Below are 19,688 nucleotides of genomic sequence, written 5' to 3'. Positions count from 1 at the left end.
GAATCATTTACAATTTTTTGATATTTCCCTTTGAGCTCATGTTTGCTTTTCCTATTTTTTATGCTCTTGTGCATGCATTTGTATACCTGTATTTGTCAATGGAATATAAAATAAAATTTATGTTAAAAAGAAAAACAAAAAGAAAGACCCTCAAAATATCTGTATCTGCAGCTGACCAAGCAAAGTCTCTCAAGAAAGAAACTTTTATTTGTTGGAATACCGTGAAATATTCACTATAATCAGTTGCCAGATATTTGAAAATACTCAAGTACAGTATTGAAGGAAAAACAGAATAGAACTCATTCATATAATACCATGACCCAACCGGCTGCACTCCCTTTTGCATGTCTTAGCATGTAAAATTTCTAGGCCTTAGTGATAAACTTGCTTTTAGATATGAAAATTTATATTTTATTTTTTCACCACCTAAGAAGAGACTGCCTTCATATCTTAAATAATAGCAATATTTGAAGCGCCAATGTATGTGTTGTTTTTACACTGACTGTGCTTGCCAGTAAAATACTTGAAACATAAATGCTTCATACGTATTATGTAGGATGGCCCACTTTTAATTTTATGCCTAATTCTAATCATTCCGTCAAATTCAAGCAATTTAACAAGAGCTTGCTACACATTTTTTTTTTCACTTTCATCCAGAGAACAAAAGGGATAGGCCAAAGAACTGTGGTGATAAGGAGGTTGAACTAGATTAAATCTAGTTTGGGGTGGGAAGCAGCTTGGCTGGCTGGCTGTGAAAACTAGTATGGGAGAAAAAGAATGAAAGAAATAGGTTATATATGTAGCCTTTTTAAAAGCCTAAAACAATGAGAGTCTGCAGCTCCTCTTAATTAAGGTGTCTAAAGTACTTGAAAGTGAAGGGAAATTTTTGAATAATTCGGCTTGTTGTATCTTAAAGCTTGACATACCCTCTCAGACACTGATTTCTTTACTCTTTTAGAGTGACTCCTAAATGAAATTAAACACCAGACTAATGTCTAATTCTCTAAGTGACTCCTGTTGTTGGTGCAAAGCTGAGGTTTGAGGCTTTGGTAAGGAAAGTTTATCCCCTTAATTTTGTAATTAAGCATAGCAAATGCTAATAGGGAGTATCTTCCTCTTTATGCCCTCTGTGGCTAGATATTCTCTTGAAGGAAAAATTTATTAGAAGCTGCTTCAAGATCTTAGCAGCCAGAAAACCCCCCCTGGAGATGGCCTTTGATTTGTTGGACAGTGGCCTAAGAAAATGCAGTTATATTGTTTTTAAGTCTATATGCTTTTCAATTTATCGTTTTCCTGCTCAAAGACTATGAAAGTAAAAGTTGATCCAGAACTCAAGAATTGTAACTGCCAAGAAGCCAATTGTAGGAACCCATCACTGCTTCCTCCACTCAAAAACTACCTAGCCAATTTCCCCTCTCAGCAAGAATGGTGAGCCCAGGGCTGGCCCCTCCCCTGCCCCAATCAACTGCCTTTTTTTGACCGTTGGAATGTCAGGTGTTTGGATTTTTGTGAGGGGCAAGGCTGCATTTGTTCTAAAGGATCACTGAAATATTAAATATGGTAACAGTGCCTATTTAACTCCACTAGTAGATGCTCCTTGAGGGCTTAAAAATATAGCAATATACATGATGAATAATGGTGTCTGTATTTAGGTCCAGGAGTCAATGCAAGGGCAGATTCATTTCACTATTCTTTTCTATTAAGAAAGCCTAGGCTTCTCATATTAGATAAAATGGGCAAGCTCTAAGGTAATAGGCAACATGTGTTTATGGGAAAATCCCTTTCATTTTATATGTGATTATTAAAGCATATGCCATAGAGTTAGGCTTGTACTCCATCCTGGGAAGGAGGGGTCCAAAGAAGGTTAATAACGACATAAAAAACAATCCCTGCTCTCAAGCAACTTTGCTAAATAGAGAATAGCAGCAACCAAAATCAATGCATATCATTTATTAAACACCTACTATGTGCTGGAAACTGGGTTTACATAGACTGCAAAACAGATCCTGCCTTTACAGAACTTAGATTCTGTTGGAGTAGGACTGATAGGGATTATAAAGATAATAGATTTTAATATAACTGTACGTATCAAGGAACTCAAAACAAGGTAAGGAATTATTCTGAAAAGTGAGTCAAAGAAGTGACAAAAGCTAACAGTAAGGTGGTATGGAAGCCATTCTAGGGATAGGGAAAAGTATGAGTAATATTTAGGGGAAGACCAGATTGACCACAGTATGATATGAATACTGAAAAATGAAGTTGGACAGCATAGAGCCTCCGGACTAGGCTGAGCTTAAGCTTCATCCAAAGAGTTAACAGTGGAGCCACTGGATTCCTGAACAGGGAATATGGGGATGAAAGCGGTATGAGAATGATTAGCTTGAAATCAGGATATGTAATTGATTAGAAAAGGAAAAAATTATAGGCAAAAAGGTGAATGAGGTGACTGCGGCAGTAATTAGGTAAAAAATGAGAATCTAACCAAGTGGCATGGAGGTAGAAATCAAGAGAAAGGGCTCATCTGATTTAATTTAACAAGCATAAAGGGCCTATACCGGGCCAGGCATTGTGCTAGGTATGGAGGCCACAGAGATAAAATTAAGCTGTTCCTGCCCTTCAGAGAGAAATACTATGTACACATATAAATACAAAAGATATGCAAAGCAATTTTAGGTATTGGGGGTATGGTATTGGTCTAATATAAAGGATAATTTTATCAATAAGACAGGAGCTCTAGAATGGAAAGAAGGGAATAAGTATCTATATGGTGCCTATGATGTACCAGGCACCATGCTAAGTGCTCTTAAAACTATTATCTCATTCGGTCTTCACAACAGCACTGCAAGGTAGGTGTTATTACCATTTTGCAGTTGAGGAAACGGAGATTAAGTGACTTACCCAGAGTCACCCAGCCAGCAAATGTCTGCGGCTGGTTTTGAACACAGATCTTTCTGACACCAGGCCCAATGCTCTATCCACTGCACCACTAGTTGTCTGGGTGCAATTGAAGAGTAGGAAAAAAATAGACTAATGACTCCAGAGAGTTTTGGTTAGGGCTAACATGGATGGATACCAAGGAGCATGGAGTTATAGTGACAGAAGGAACTTTAGCCAACCCAACTGAAGCACAGAGATATTGAGTCATAAAGCAATAGTAGTAATAAAGTAATAGTAATAGCAGTCCTTGAGAAGAAAGTAAGGGATGGGGAGGTATGTGTACTGGAGGTAGCAGAGCAGAGGTCCAATCCTTGGTCCTGCCTGATGGTCAAGACAAGGGTCAATGTAGACCTGGGACCAGATTAGTTACAGACGGATATGGCATATTTTAGGTACTCACCCTCAGCTAGTTAGGCTCAGCTAAGCTCAGCTCTACATAGTATTCATTCCAAGGCTGAATAGCTTAGCTCTAGAGTGCTGGAGGGTCTTTTTTCCTAGACTAGTGACCAGCATGGAGTAGGAGAAACCATAAAGCTATATCCAATTCTTGGTCTTGTGTGATGGTCAAAGCAGAGATCAGTAGAGTAGATGAACTTCAGAGACATAGCAAAGGAATCAAACTGATAATAATGAAGGGCAGGGTCAGGTGAATGAGAGTCAAAGGTAACATATAAGACAACATAAAAGAAAAACAGAGCTATTTCATTGAGTAAGCATGCTATTGGTGATTCATCCCTACTTATATACCAGTTCCAAAGACCCCAGCAATCTGGCACCACTAAACCTCTTCATTTTCATTTCGTACTCCTCCCTATACTTATGTAGTCCATGTTACAACCAAACTTGAACAACTACTGTCTCCAGTATATACTTTGCTGCCTGTGTTTTTGTTCATACACCCTATGCTTAGAACATCTTCACCCTTGCTTCCCACCTATTGAATCCCTACCTGTCCTTTAATGCCCTAATTGAGTGCCTCCTCCTCCGAGAAACATTTCCTGATTTTCCTATTCAGTAAGACCCTCCCTCCCTCCAACCTCATACAGGACTTTGCTTTTACCTCTTTTTTTTGTCATAGCATGCTTAATGTGTCCTATGGTTATTTGTGCATATGTCACATTTCTGTATTAAACAAAGTCCATTAGAGTGGGGGTAATGTCTTATCTAATGTTGCATCTTTTCTAAGACTAACACAATTCTCTGTACATATGATGTGTTTAATGACTCTCTCAACCTTGAAGAGAACAAGCACAACACATCTCTGATTTCCTATGTTACATTTGTGGTTTTTGCTTAGAATGCTTCCTTTGGAATTGGTTCATTTTCAAGAACCAGATTATCTTGTAGTTGCAGTCTAGATGAAATGAAAGCAGGAGAGACACCTACATGGAAATTTCAAAGAATTTCCCTACTTCCAACTAGTCTCTTCCCTAATGGATACCATGATCCCTCTAGTTGACAGGTCTAACAGTGCATCCCTTTGATTTTCTTTTGTTTTTCAATTCCTTTTCTTTTTTATTCTATGCCATAGAGCGTTGATGCATTCAGTTGTGTCTGACTCTCCATGACACCACATGGGGTTTTCTTGATAAAGATATTGGAGTGGTTTGCCATTTCCTTCTCTGGCTCATTCTACAGATGAGGAAACCCAGGTAAATGGGGTTAAGTAACTTGCCCAGCGTCATCCAGCTAGTAAGTGTCTGAGGCCAGATTTGAACTCATGAGGATGTCTTCCTGATTCTAAGCCCAGTGCTCTATCCACTTCACCACTAGCTGCGTGTTATGGAGGAAGGGAGATCAAATTGCTTTTCAATTAGGGACAGTGATTTGGAAGTAATTGCTAAGAGCTGGTCAAATATTTCTTCTTTACCGTCTACTTGATTTTCCCTGGTTCCACCTTCACTCTATCCTGGGAAAAGATAATCAGCTACTATAAGCCTTTAAAGCAGTTCTGCGTCATTTCAAACAACTCCTCTGAGATAAAGTCTGGGATGAGGGAAAGATCTGACCTGGAATAAGAGATCCTGTTTTCATATCCTAACTCTGTGGCTTACAAACTTTTTGATGTCAAGTCCCCAGGCCTCAGCTCTCATCTGTAAATTGAAGAGGTTGGTCCCTAAATCCTCTGATTGTTGATTTGGAGGCAGCCAGGTGGTACAGGAGCTAGATAGAGCACAGGACTTGGAGTCAGGATTCACCTGAATTCAAAGCCTGCTTCAGATACTAGCTGAGTGACCCTGGGCAAGTTACTTCACCTCTTCTGGTCTCATTTTCTTATGAAAGGCCTTCATAACCTGATCTCTTCCTGCCTGTCCAGTCTTCTTACACCTTTTCCCCCTCATACGTACTCTGTGACTCCTGAGCATTTTAACTGCTTCTTCCTCATTCTGGAAGTGCTCTCCTTCCTCATTCATCCTTGCCTCCTGGCTTCCCTAGTTTCTTTCTGATCTCAGTTAAGATCCCATCTTTTTCAAGAAGTTGTTCCCAGTCCCCCTTAATCCTAGAATCTTCTCTCTGAGATTGTCAATTTACCCTGCATATATTATATTCACACATGGCTGTTTACATGTTTTCTGCTCTCCTCCCCTGGTGAACTCCTTGAGACCAGGAACTATTATTTGTTTTTTTTCCCTTCCCCTCAGCATTTAGCACAGTCTGAAACAAAGGAGGTGCTTAATAAATGCTATTTAACTGACTCCATTCAATGGGAATGATAATAGCACCTACCTCAAATGAGTTAACATATAGATGCCTTACATATATTTATGTATACACACATAATATGCATATATACATACATGCACATATAAAATGAGATAAGGTTTTGCAAACCTTAAAGCGCTATGTAAATGCTACCTATTTTTCAGCAACCCGTCACTGGCTGCAGATCCTTTGGATTTTAAACGTGAACAGTGATTATATAGAATATAATGTAGTTTGAAAAATAAAAATTAGGAGCTTGATCAGTGTTTTTTTTTTTAACAAGGAAAAATGAAATTAGGGACCAACCTAAAGAAGTTGGAAGACAGATTTTGGCTCAGTGTAAGTAAGGATGTCTATTTAGAGCTGTTCAAAAATAGAATGGCCTACTCGGGAAGACGGTAAGTTTCCGGTCCCTGGAAGTCTCCAGGTTAGATGTGGGGATGGGAATTCCTGTTCAAATAAAGGGTTGGACCAGATTCCTTCTGAGATCCTTTCCAGCTTAGGATAACAAGTGATTCTGTGAATCCCTCGGGAAAACAAAAACAAAACAAACTCCGCCCCAGTTTTACGACGTTCCCCTGTCTCCCATCGTTAGAGGAAGGTAGTGGAGGACTGCAGTTCTTACTCTGAAATTCACGTTATTTCTCCAATTATTTTAAAACACTGTTCTGAGAAGGGGGTCTTCCAAGGGGCTCCGTGACACAGAAGAGGGTTAAGAGCCTCGGACTAGCTCTGCCTTTCCAGCGCCTAGGCATCCTCGCCCCAGGGCGCACAGACGAAGCTGCCCGGAAAGCCCTGGATAACGGGCTGACGCTGTAAGGAGGGCGAGGGCGCGCTGGCAAATGTTGAACAACCGGCTACCAACACACTTTGAAGTTTAATCTGCATTATTCACATTTTCTCCATCACTTTCTTAACGCAACCAAACAACAAATCAAGCCCTGAATTTGTAGCGTTTGCCCTTCTCGACGTAAGCGCTCATACTGAATTTAACAGTAGGCTCTAGAGCTTTCTTTAGCACATCCTTGGAGTAGGATCTCGCTGGAGGGGCTCAGACGTGTGGGAACACCTCAACAGGGCCCGGGTTCCCGAGTTTGGTTCAGTGGGCTCCTGCAGAGCCGGGACATTCCGCTCTCCCTCCCCCGCCCCCGCCTCTTCCTCCTCCCCCTCCTCCTCCTCCTCCCCCTCCTCCTCCTCCTCTCCCTCTCTCAGGATGCGGACTACAATTCCCAGCAGGCCCCGGGGCAGAAGGCTCAGTTTAGGACAGACTTTTGAACTTTTCGGACAGACTAGTCTCTCCCTCCAAGGCCGAAACCCTTTTCCCTGCCTCGTTCGGAGGAGGCAGGAGGGATCCAGCAGCTGGGCTGGCTCCTGGGAGAAGGTTGTAGGAGAGCAGGACTGCCCACGGCTCCGCGATGCCCCGCCCCTTTCCGGGATAGAGTTTTCGCGCGCTTTGGCGCGGGGGATTGTGGGGGAGCCGTGGCACCCGGAGTGTGAGGCAGACACGGGCGGCGTAGGCGCGGAGCGCCGGCCGCCGAAGCCCCGGGCCACGGGCGGGATGTTTCAGGACGAGCTACGCGGCCTGGGGGCGGCGGGGGCTGGGGCCGCCCGGGAGGCGCTTCAGGCCCTTTGTCAGGAGCTGAACCTAGACGAGGGCAGCGCGGCCGAAGCCCTGGGCGACTTCATGGCCATCCGCAGCACCTACAGCCTGGAGGTGAGAGCCCGGGCGCGGAGGCCGGGGTGGGGGAAGGAGGCGCCCGCGCCTGCTCCCCCTCCCCCAAGCTTTCCCGGGTCCCGCGGGCCCCCAGCTCACAGCTCCTGGCCCCGCTGGAAACACTCGGGCTGGAGAGTCGAAATCCGCCGCTGTCATCGCCCTGGGGCTCCTGGTCCTGCCGGGGGGCTGGGCACCGTCTCCCCCTGTCCCCTTCCGATTGACAGTCCTTTAAATGCTACAGTCTGGGCGTCCAGGCTCCCCGTCCCCCTTTCTCCCAAACCTTTGCTGTGCTGTCAGCTCCTTCTGAGTGACCCTGCCCTCTTCCTGGCCATTCCTTGCCCAGGACCCCCACCCCGCGGTCGGAACCTCCTCCTCACCTCCACTTCCCTCTAGACTCGGCTAAAGTCCCACCTTTCCTAGGCTTTCCTCTGAGACCACCCTCCGTTTATCCCGTATCTGTCTTGTCTGTACATAATTGTTTGCAGGTTATCTCCCCTCTTCCCCCCCAACTCTTTAAGGGGGGGGGTCTTCGGCGGGGGGGTGGGGCTCGGTTTTGTCTTTTTGTTTTTTGTCTGTCTTTATGTTCTTAGCACTGTGCCTACCGGGCACACTGTAGGTGCTTAATATTAGTAGGCACATAGTGATATGCTTTCGGATCAGCTGATCTCAAGTTTCATAGAAACATAGCTTTAGAGCTGGAAAGGTCCTTAAAGACCATCTAATCCTCTTCATTTTTACTGATACATCTGGTCCACCTCCTCTTTTTACAGATAAGGAAAGGACTCTCATAGAGGTGTAGTGACTAGCCCAGGGCCACACAGCTAGTGAGTGTCAGAGTTGAGATTCGCACCCAGGTCTTCCTGACTCTTAAATCTAGCTCTCTATGCGCTGTCAGGTGGTTCTTCTTTCTAAGATTGCAATCCCCAGTTCTTCAGAAGTAACGGGACCAGACTCTAGAATGCAGTGGAATCCACTCTTACCTCCCTCGCTCAGAGCGCTGTGTTTATAACTTAGGGCGTTAGCGTTCTGGGTTACTACACCACACTGCAAAAGCAGAGGTTTGACCAAATGACCCGAGGTTTCTTTCAGCTTGAGTGGGGCGGACTGGTGAATACTGCCTTTGTAAAAAGCAAGGGCGAGTTATTGGAAACTTTCAGCTCGTTGTGGACTTTAAGTCCTGTGGTCTTCCCTTACAGAAAGCCTGTTTGTATGTGACACTGTACATACTATTCCCATTCAATGACATATTTGCTGACTGACCAAAGACATTTAAAAAATTTGAAACCCAGAGAAATTTTATATACATAGATGTTTCAGGAATGTACATTTAATTCAGAAATTACATGCAAAGTCAATACGGATGAACACATGCAAGATAGCATACGGAGAATGTCCTGTTTCTATTTAGCTTAGAGGACAGTACTGACTAGATAGTTACTGGGTGATTTCTTGGTATGTAGGAAGGATAATTTCCTTGCTTCTCTAAGCACTAGCCAAGAATTTAAGGGAGATGTAAGTTTTTCCACTCGCTGCTTAATACTGAAGGAAAAGGGTGTCAGAAATAATTTCTCTGGCAACCAAGTACTCATTTCAAAGTGTCTTAACAGTTTTCTGTAGAGGAGTTGAGTAAGTGCTTGGGTTGGAAAGGAATCCACGCCACATGCTCTGAAAGAAGCATTGAGCGTGTAGAGAATTACTTTATATAACACGGCTGTATCATTTTTATAGACATTCTCCATTTTTTGTATCCTTAAACTTTCTCAGCCAGCTCCTACCTTCTCCCATATGTAGCTAGGGAACAAAGGTTTATTAAGTGCTTATATGCCAGGCACTACGTTAAATGTTTTTAACAAGTATCTCATTTGTGTTGTTAGGTATGTATGGGGAACAATAATAATAATATATCTTTAGATGAATGTTTCTTAAAAGGTACATGGCTATGGAGAGTTATGTTTCCGTGTTCTTTAATCAGTCAACACATGTGAAGTCATGTGTGAAGTTATTGGAAGCCAAGTGACTCAGGTGTCTTATTCAGTGTCTTACTCAGTGGTTCTGTGAGCAACATGAACTCCTTCCACCTTCTTCCTGAACCCATCAGAATAATTCCTTTGTCAAACAGAAAAGACTTAGAGAATCTATTCCTTGTGGATCATGGCTTTTCTAGTTCTCATCTCTACATTTGTCTTATTTTTCCCAGAGTGTGTGTTGGGGAAAGGAGGAAGGTGGGGAGAAAAAGGTTACCCAGAGCCCATACCCAGCCTGTCATCACTAGATTTTCTAGGTAAAGGTATCACTAAGGGGATATACTTTTGTTGTTGGTTTTTTCTTAATTTTTATTCTAATTTAAATTTTATTTTCACAACTTAAGGGAGGCAAACTACTTGTAATTTGCAACTTGTATTCTTTGAGTAAATTCATTAAAATTTTGGCCGCATTGGTTTTGTTTGTACAAAACCTTTTTAATTTCATGTAATCACAATATCCACTTTACTTTCTATGATCCTCTTTATCTCATTTGGTTATAAACACTTAGCACATCTACAGTTTTGACAGGTAAAATTTTCCATGTTACCCTAATTTGCTTATGATATATGTATGTGTGTTTGTGTATACATATATATCTGTAAGATACGTCTCAATCATGTATCCAGTTTGAGCTTATCTTGGTATATGGTGGGAGATAGCAGTCTGTGCCTAGTTTCTGTCAAACTGCTTTCCCTTTTTCATAGCTGTCTTTGACAAATGGCAAGTCGTTGCCCCCAAAGTTTGGATCTTTGATTTTATCAAACTAGGTTACCATGGTTATTTATTACTGTGTATTGTCTACTTAGTCCTTGATTAACTTCTCTACTTATCCAGTACCAGATTGCTTTGAAAATTACTGCTATTTTCTCTAGATGTAAAAAAGAATTCCTTGGTGGTTTGATTGGTATGGCACTGAATAAATTAATTTAGGTAGAAGTGTCACTTTTATTATTTTGGCTTGAACTATCCGTGAAAATTGCTATTTTTCTAGTTGTTTAGACCTGACTTTATTTGCATGAAATGTTTTGTAACTGTGTTTGTAGAATTACTAGCTTTGTCTGGGCTTGTAGATTCCCAAGTATTTGATATTGTTTGCAGTTATTTTAAATGGAATTTCTCTTTCTATCTCTTTTACTGTGTTTTGTTGGTAATATATAGAAATGCTGATGATTTATGTGGGTTGAGATGTTTCATTTTTATAAGACAATAGAATGGTGTTTTTGAAAATAGCATAGCTGCAAAAATATTTATTTTACTGTTTGCCTCTTGCTTGACAGGGAGAAGTTGTACATTGGTTGGCATGTGCATTATATGTTGCATGCCGTAAAAGCGTTATTCCTACAGTTGGAAAGGGCATCATGGAAGGAAATTGTGTATCACTGACCAGAATACTACGTTCAGCCAAACTGAGGTAAAACATTTTCCTTGATTTAGAGTCTTCATTTTGAAAAAAGTATTAATCTTACAATTGTATTTTTATTTTCTTTAAACACCCTGGTTCCAATCAAAACATGCTAACTTTGTTTCTGCTCCCAAATGTAGACTTTCTGTGCTCCTTTGCCCGTGTTCACATCTTCTCCTGATGTCTTCAGATTCCAGAATTCCTGACCTCACTTTGCCTGCAGCCCAGTAGCCTAAGACTTTCCTAGCCTTAGGTTTAATGAGCTTCAACTTTTTGTTTGTTTGTTTGACAGGGCAATTGGGGTTAAGTGACTTGCCCAAGGTCATACAGCTGGTACATGTGTCAAGTGCCTGAGGCCGGATTTGAACGCAGATCCTCCTGACTCCAGGGCCAGTGCTCTACTCACTGCGCCACCTGGCTGCCCCCAATGAGCTTCAACTTTGATCTCATTTCTTCCTACCTCTTCCAGGACCTTGCTTAATTAGTCCTTCCCTTTCTGTCATGTATCTTCGACTTTTCCCTTCCCTGGTGACTTCTCATTGAACTATGAACATGTTCAAGTCTCACCAGTCCTCCACCCAAACTTCTTTTAAGCCCTTGATCTTTATCATACTATCTCGTTCCTCCTCTTCCCTGCTAACTACTTGGAGAAAAATAGTCTCTAGCTGCTGGATTTTTTCACCACCTACTCTGACTCCTTGCCATCATTCATCCTCATCTTTCTATTGTAACAGTTCTCAGGTTATCGGTAACCTCCCATTTTCTAAAACTAATGGCCTTTTCTAGTCTTCATCTTCATATACTTCTGTGCAACATTTGACACTATTGATTGTTTCTCTTTGATAGTCTTCTCTTGGCTACCATGATATCACACACACCCTCTTCCTAGTGGCTCCTTAGTTTTTTGTTGGTTTTTCTTCCCTATTGTTTAAAGTGAGTATTATTCCACAAGGTTCTGACCTCAGACCTCTTTTCTTCTGTCTCTAAAGTCTCTGCCTCAGCAGTACCATCCACTCCCATAGTATCAACTATTAAATCTACTTAGTGTCAGGAGAGCACAGGATTTGACCTGGAAGGTACTATATGAAACATCTAATCCAACTATTTCATTTTATGTATGAGGAAAATGAGACCCAGAGAGTCAGGATTTGAACTCAGATTTTCCTGCCACCAAGTCCAGCACTCTACCCATTACTCCATGCTGCCTCTAGCATGGATGACACACACATCTGTATATCTGATCTTTATTTCTATCCTGAGTCCCAAACCCACATTTCCAGCTATCTTGTTGGTAACTCAAACCAAACATATCCAAAATCACACTGACTACCATTTCCCAAAGCCTGATATATACCTTTGGATTCTGTTAATTATTCATGTAATCACATGTTTGAAATCTTTGACCTTTCCTTCTTTCTTTCTCGTACCCAAGCAGTTGTGAACTCTACTTCAGAAATCTCTCTTTAATCTATTTTTTCTCTATTCCCTCTATCACCATTCAGTACAGGCCCTGATTTTCACCTGCCTGGGCTGTTGCAGTAGCTTGGCTCTCTTCCCTCCAATCCATACTTTATAGAGCTGCTAGACTATTAAGCAGTTACTGTGTGCTAAGTCTCTGAGATAAAAAGACAAAAAAGAAACCATCTCCTTGCTCTCAAGTAGTTTATGTCCTACTGGAAGACATAACATGTCCACAAATACAAAGGTAATTTGAGGAACAAGAGAATATTAACAGCTGTGTGGTGAGTAAGGTTGATAAGCTCAGGCTTGACAGGGCAGAGCAAATATGAGCTGAGACTTGAAGCAAGCAAAGGATTCTGGATGTGAGATAGTATATTCTGGGAGGGGAGACGAGTGGTCTTTGTGAATGTAAAGAGGTGAGGGATGAGGGGGCTGAGTTTGGGAACTGACTAACCATTAAGGCTTGACTGTATTGCTTGTGTGAGGAAGTAGTATGGAATAAGGCTGAAAAGATAGGTTATAGATGGCTCTACAGGACAGAGTAAGGAGTTTTGTATTTTGTTGTAGAGGTGACAGGAAGTCACTGAAGGCTTTTGAATAAGGAAGTAATGATTCTGGTGGCTGTGTGGAGGATGGATTGGAGAGAGGAGAGACTCCTTATTGCCTCCTAAATAAAACCCAAACTCTTGAGCCTAGCATTTAAGACCTTCTGTAATCTGTCACTGCATGACCTTTTGTTTTTTTTGGATTGGTCTTAGTTGGTTTGGGGAGCTTCTGGTGTGCAGGCTGGCACTTGCTTTGCAATTTGTAATGTTAGAGAGTTCCTTGGGTCACAGAGAGGTAGGTTAAATGGTCTCTCCAGGGCCACACAACTGGCATGTGCCAGAGGTAGGATTTGAAGCCAGGCTGACTTACCTGGAGCTACCTGTCTTTCAAACCATATGCCTACCATGTATTATCGTCTATATATGTTTTTCCCACTTTTGTACTTTTGATCATGCTGTTTTCTAGGTCTGAAAGCTCTCGTCTCTGTCTGTTTAAGTCCTACTTATTCATCACTCAATTCAAATATCGCCTTTCCATGAAGCATTTCCTGATTGCACTGCACCCAAATCATACATGATTGTTCCTTCTTTCATCCACATTGTATGGCAGTTATTTTGTACCTCTTATCACCCTTCCTGTAAGCCCCCATCAGAACAAGGACCCTCTCTTACATAGGTCTTTGTATCTTTTCTAGTGCAGTGCTTTGTACCTTGTTGGCAACTTATTAATGCTTGTTGGATAAATGAATGAACACATGGAATAATGTAAGAATATAACGTTAAATAATTTAAGAATAAGACATTAAAAAAAGAGAAAACAGTTAAGATTTGAAAAAGTGGTGTATAATTCCATTTATCCATTAGGAGGTTATCCAGAGGATTATTATTATCTAATTACTGAGTATTAACAGAGTCATTCTAACTCATTTTTGATCCATGCCTTTCCTTATGGCCTAGTTACCCTAGATACATTATTAGATTCATGTATACTTATTGTCCCTGTCTCTGGTGTAGGAGAAAAAAATAAACCTTATTAAAGTCTTCTATTTAACTTCTGTTACCAATCAAATTGAATCTTGTAGTGGTGAAGGATCTAGAGGGAAGTATATAATTTGGTGGTAGAGGGAGGGAAGCATTTTTTTCCCCAACACTGAAGACCAGAGCCTTTTCCTAGTCCTAGATGTTTTCTTATTGCAATGTCTTAACTGTTGGAGGAATTTCATGTTTCTTTCTGTAGGCACCTAAAAGTGTGTGTGTGTTCAAATTTTAAAAATTATCTGTGCCAATACTTTCTCCCATTATTACAAATGATAAAGATATGTAAATTTCCCTATGGAGGAGAAAGTTAAAACATGCTATCCGTAACTAAAGTTTTATACATTTTATATGTGTATATATATAGCTTTTCCCAAAATCTGTCTCTATATATTAACAAGGGTTTTCCCTGTTCAAATTTAGTCAATCTGTCAATCCCAGAACCTGTAAAAACTTAAGATAATTTTCACTTTTAACAACATGCCTAAAATCCGTCCGCAATGAACATCAATTGGTTATTTTATATGTACAAATTACTAACATTAAAAATAATCATTACTTCACTTGTATTAAGTCTCCTTTATTTGTCAGCTGCTGTTGGAGAGGATGGGTATGACTGACTGGGTTTTCAAACAATTTACTTCTTTAACATCATGGCATAGATATTCTTCCTTGTCCAGATGAAATCCCATTGCAGCAAATACCATTAAAAAGAAAAGTTTGTATAAAAAGGCTATGTGAAATTCTAACTGATAACCAACTTAATGTTGCTGGTTGGAGCTGGTTACAATAATGTTCTATGACAGTCATGTGTACCTAGTTCTCTCTGGTCTTTATGTAACATTCACTTTCTAGGGAAAAATGCCTATTTTGTATTGGTTATACAACAGATTGGGAGAGGAGAGAAAAGCTAAGCTTTCGCTAAACTTTTCAGTTATTTTGTTCTGCTAACTGAAAAAAATCTTTCTTTGAAAATCAGGAAGCAAACAAGTATTTATTAAGCACCTACTGTGTACCAGGCATGATGCTAAAGATTCTATAAATATTCTCTTATTTTATCCTCATAACCCTGTGAAGTAGTTGGTATTATTATTTCCATTTTGTAGGTGAGAAAACTGAGGCAGACAGGTTAAGTGATTTGTTCAGGCTCACACAGCTGGTAAGTGTCTGAGGTCAGATTTGAGCTCAAGTCTTCCTGATTCCAAACCTAGCACAAAATAGACTGCATCAGATATCTGCCTATAAATCAGCTATCCCTCCTGATTTCCTTGTTTCTTTTTGAGGCATGAAATCTCAAGGAGACAACCCTGCAGATTTTTTCATCTACATCTATGCAATCACTAAGCCTTGTTGATTCTTTCCTTATTATGTCTATTGAATTCATTCATTTATTCTTATCCCCACTGCTGTTAGTCGCCATCTCAGTCCAGGTTCTGAATGCTTCACACCTAGATTATTATGATAGTCAACTAATTGATTTCTGTTTCAGTTCACTCCATCTCCAGTTCATCCTGCCTACTTCTGCCATATCAGTCTTTCTAGCCCACCTTAAAATTCCTTTTTGTTGAAAATCCTGTAATATCTCTCTGCTACTCACAGGGTAAACCACAAATTCCTTAACCTAACATTTAAATCCTTCTGCAAGCTGACCACTACTTTCTTCATCAATCTTATCTCCTACCATTCTGCTATAGAAAACTTTCATCCTAAACAAACTAAGCTCTCTACTCATTGCTCTGTGGATATGCTTTATGTAGTCCTGGTTTTTGCTCATGCCATTTTCCTGCCTGTGATTCATTCTTCCTCAATTTATCTGTCTTTCTTTGCAATTAAGACCAGTTTCAAGTCAAACTTTAAGTCTGAAAGCTTCCCCAATTGTCTCAGCTCTCGATGATCATTCCCTCTTTTGAACTGCTGGATACAAAGTCCATTTCTACTACTTATTACCTGTGACTTTGGTCAGGTCTTTTCACCTTTCTGAGTATCAACTTTCTCATGTGTAAAATAAGGGGTGTGGGCAAACAATCTCTGAGGTCTTTTCCAACTCTAAATCTATGAGCCTACGAATTCCTCTCATTGTTTCCTACTACAAATATTCCAAGTAGCCCAGATAAAAATACGCAACTAAATAGACTACACTCTTCAAACAAACCATGCCAGAAATTCTGTAGACACTTAGTAAAAGGGGATGGAAATGGTATGTGCATGAAACACCTTCCCCTAATAGTAAATTCAGAAAAATTCTTTTTATTTTTACTGTTGGAGATGTGTGATACCAAATGTCTTCTAGCCCACCAACATTTTTAAAAATTCTAAACTTAGCTTCAACCAACTAAATATTCAAATGAAGCAAAGAACTCTAAACTACAAATTATTTATAATATATTTTTGAAACTTTATATTCACTTTAACAAAATAATAATACCATTTGCTTCCATTTCTCTTTCTGATCTTTTCCTTCTGTGTTTTTTCCAGCTTTTTTTTTTTTTTTTTGCAGTTTTTCAGTTTATTTGCAAAATTTCCTCTCTCGGCCCAATACCAGGGAAATAAATTTATCATAATATATTTGTTTTAACACAGCTCTGTAATTTGTAAGTGAAAATGATGCCATTGGGTCAGAGCCAAAATGGCAGAGTATAGGCAGCAACCTAGCAGAATTCTTCCAATGTTACCTTCCAAACAACTTTAAAATAACTCCTCAAATCAAATTTTGGAGTGGCAGAGCCATCAAAAGGCCGGAGTGAGACTTTTCTAGCCTAAGACAACTTAGGAGGTCGGCAAGAGAAGTCTGTGATACTGGGGTGGGAGCTAACCTAGAGCATGGTGGCAGTACCACCTGTGGGTCTTAGAGGCAGCAGCAATAGCAGGGACAGCAGGAACAACAGTGGGGACAGCAGCAGCAATAGTTTTGGGAGCTCTCAGCTAAGAGACAGTAAGGGGGTCAGGTAACTGGTCTGAAAGAGATTACAGGTGACCATTGGCTGGCACTGGGTACAACTGGCACTGATTGGCAATTCTATTGACCATAAGCAGTTTGGAATCACAGTTCCACTCTGGAGAGGAGCAGTAGCAGTTGTGACCACAAGGGAAAAGGGGACCTTCCCAGGTAAAGACCAGATTACAGACCAGGAGAGCAGTGACCACACCTCTCCCTGGATCATACCATGTTGGAAGCACAAAAACTTGCAAACTTGCAGACCCCCAGAACTACCTCTGAAGACAGTATGAAAAAGCCTGAAGCTTGGGAGAGTGCCTCCCCATCCTATGAACAGAGCCCAACTTTAACAAGATGTTCAAAATCAAGAAATAGGCTGGAAAGATAAGCAACAAACAACAAAAAAAGAACTTGACCTTAAAAAGCTTCTGCAATGTCAGGGAAGAACAAGACATAAACTCAGAAGACAACAATGTGAAAACAGTTAAAAGCAAAGCCTCAAAGAAAAATGCTAATTGGACCCAAGCCCAACAAGAATTCCTGGAAGAGTTAAAGCGATAAGAGTAGTAGAGGAAAATTTGGGAAAAGAAATGAGAGTGATGCAAGAAAATTATGAAAAGAGAATTCACAGCCTGGTAAAAGAGACACAAGCCTTTCCAACTCCTTGGTTTCAATGTTGTGATGAAATCTGTGATGAAGGGCAGCCAAAAAAAGAAACACGTTCTCAAATTTACCATGGATTGTACCCATCCCATGGAAGATGGGATTTTGGATGCAGCTAATTTTGAGCAGTTTTTACAAGAATGAATCAGAGTGAACAGAAAGGCTGGCAGCCTTGGTGATGGAGTCATAACCATTGAGAGAAACAAGAGTAAGATAACTGTGATGTCAGAGGTGCCATTTTCTAAGAGGTATTTGAAGCACCTGACAAATACTTAAAGAGCAACTATCTTTGGGATTGGCTGTGGTGGCCAATAGCAAGGAGAGTTACGAATTACAGTACTTCTAGATCAACTAGGAAGAAGAGGAGGAGGATTAAACTCTCTTGGGTCTGGAAACATTTTGTACACGATCTTGAATAAAACTTGAACTAAAAAAGAGAGAGAGAGAGATGTGCGTGCATGCATGCACACCCCCACACACACATCCCTGAAGAAAATAACACCTTAAAAAAAACCAGAATTGGCCTAATGGTAAAAGAGGCACAAAAATTCAATAAAGACAACAACTCTTTAAAAGCAGAAGAGGTCAAATGGAAAAGGAGGTACAAAAATCAGATTGTCAAAAGAATGAAAAAATAGAAGAGATTATGAAATATATCATCAGAAAAACAATTGATCTAGAGAACAGATCAAGGAGAAATAATATAAGAATAGATGGACTGCCTGAAAATTATGATTAAAAAAAAGAATCTTGATACATTATTACTAGAAATTACCAAGGAAAATTTCCCTGAAGTTCTAGAATAAGAAGACAAAGCAGAAATAGAAAAAGTCCACTGATCACCACCTGAAAGAGATCTTAGGAGGAAAACTTACAGGAATATAATAATCAAGTTTCAGAGCTCCCAGGTTAAGGAGAAAATATTGAGAGCAACAAGAAAAAAAAACAATTTAAATATCATGGAGCTACAATAAGGATCATACAAGACCTAGCAACTACTAGGTTGAAGGACCATAGGTCTTGGAATACTATATTTCATAGAGCAAAAGAGCTGGAGTTACAACCAAGGGTAGCTTACCCAGCAAAGTTAAATATAATCCTGAATGAAAAAAAATGGACATTTAATGAACTGAAATACTTTCAGGTCTTTGTGATAAAAACAGTGGAACTTAAGGGAAAATTCAACATATAACATCTAGGAGAAATATAAAGTAAACATTAAAGACCAATTAAAAGGGCCTGAGTAAGGTCAAATCATTTACTTCTTATATATGAAAATATCAGTCCTATTAGAACTGTCATTTTTATCTGGCTAGTTTGAAAAACAGACTTGGACTGAACTGAGTTTGATGGAGTGGTTCTTTAAAAAAAACTGTAGGGAGAGATAAAAAGAAATAATTATCTCATACAAATGAGGAAAAAAAGGAAAAGCTGATACAGAAGGATCTAGTAGGGCAGGTGGTCCTGAAATCTTACTTATCAGTAATGGGTTAAATATGGAATTATATGTGTGTGTGTGTGTATATATATATACATATACATATATATGTATATGTATATATATATACACACACACACATACATACATTTAAGTGGGTATAAAAGTGTTCTAAATTCTGAAAGAAATAAGAGGGCAAAGGGATACGGTTGGGGAAGAGGATGAGAGGGATTCTTGGAGGGGTGAGTAGATTAAGGAAGAGGAGCGCAAGGTAGCGGATAGAAGTAAAGCAGAGGAGGAAGGAGGGATAGGAATAGGGTGAGAAGAATAGTGGGGAAAAATAGGAAGGAGGAAAATATACAAGTAATTATAGCTTAGAATGTGAATGGGAGGAATTTATCCATAAAATGGAAACTGATAGATTGAAAATTTGAATTCAAAATATGTTGCTTTCAGGAAACTCTATAAAATAAGAGATACAAAAAAATAAAGGGCAGGAATAGAATTTATTGCATAAAAAAAAAAAGGTTGGGGCAGCTAGGTGGTGCAGTGAATAGAGCACCGACCCTGGAGTCAGGAGGTCCTGAGTTCAAATCCAGCCTCAGATATTTGCAATCCTAGCTATGTGACCTTGGGCAAGTCACTTAACCCCAATTGCCTTGCCTTCCCTCCTCAAAAAAAAAACAAAAACCAGAGGTGGTAATTGTGATCTCAGACAAATTTAAAGCTAAAATAGGTTTAATCCAAAGAGAAAAATAGGGAAACTATACTATGTTTCAGCCATATTATTCACTATAGTTTTAGACCATTTAAAATAATTAGACGCTATA

General features: G+C 40.1%; 2 protein-coding genes and 1 pseudogene across 2 annotated transcripts in view; all 3 read left to right on the top strand.

Moving 5' to 3' along the window:
* MROH8 (maestro heat like repeat family member 8) overlaps window positions 1-7,137 on the top strand; it is a 72,717-nt gene extending 65,580 nt beyond the window's left edge. The window contains exons 26-27 of the mRNA XM_036749778.1: window positions 6,317-6,455; window positions 6,948-7,137. Coding sequence (XP_036605673.1) covers window positions 6,317-6,455; window positions 6,948-7,137 — 329 coding nt within the window. The remainder of the gene's footprint in view (window positions 1-6,316; window positions 6,456-6,947) is intronic.
* Window positions 7,107-19,688, top strand: part of RBL1 (RB transcriptional corepressor like 1) — a 71,292-nt gene continuing 58,710 nt past the window's right edge. The window contains exons 1-2 of the mRNA XM_036749157.1: window positions 7,107-7,354; window positions 10,657-10,790. Coding sequence (XP_036605052.1) covers window positions 7,199-7,354; window positions 10,657-10,790 — 290 coding nt within the window. The 5' untranslated portion in view covers window positions 7,107-7,198. The remainder of the gene's footprint in view (window positions 7,355-10,656; window positions 10,791-19,688) is intronic.
* Window positions 17,439-17,796, top strand: LOC118841185 (annotated as a pseudogene).

This window comes from Trichosurus vulpecula, chromosome 3 (assembly GCF_011100635.1).
Source record: "Trichosurus vulpecula isolate mTriVul1 chromosome 3, mTriVul1.pri, whole genome shotgun sequence".
Lineage (NCBI taxonomy): Eukaryota > Metazoa > Chordata > Mammalia > Diprotodontia > Phalangeridae > Trichosurus > Trichosurus vulpecula.
Note: the sequence above shows the minus strand (reverse complement) of the source record. Positions and strands in the feature narration are given on the sequence as shown.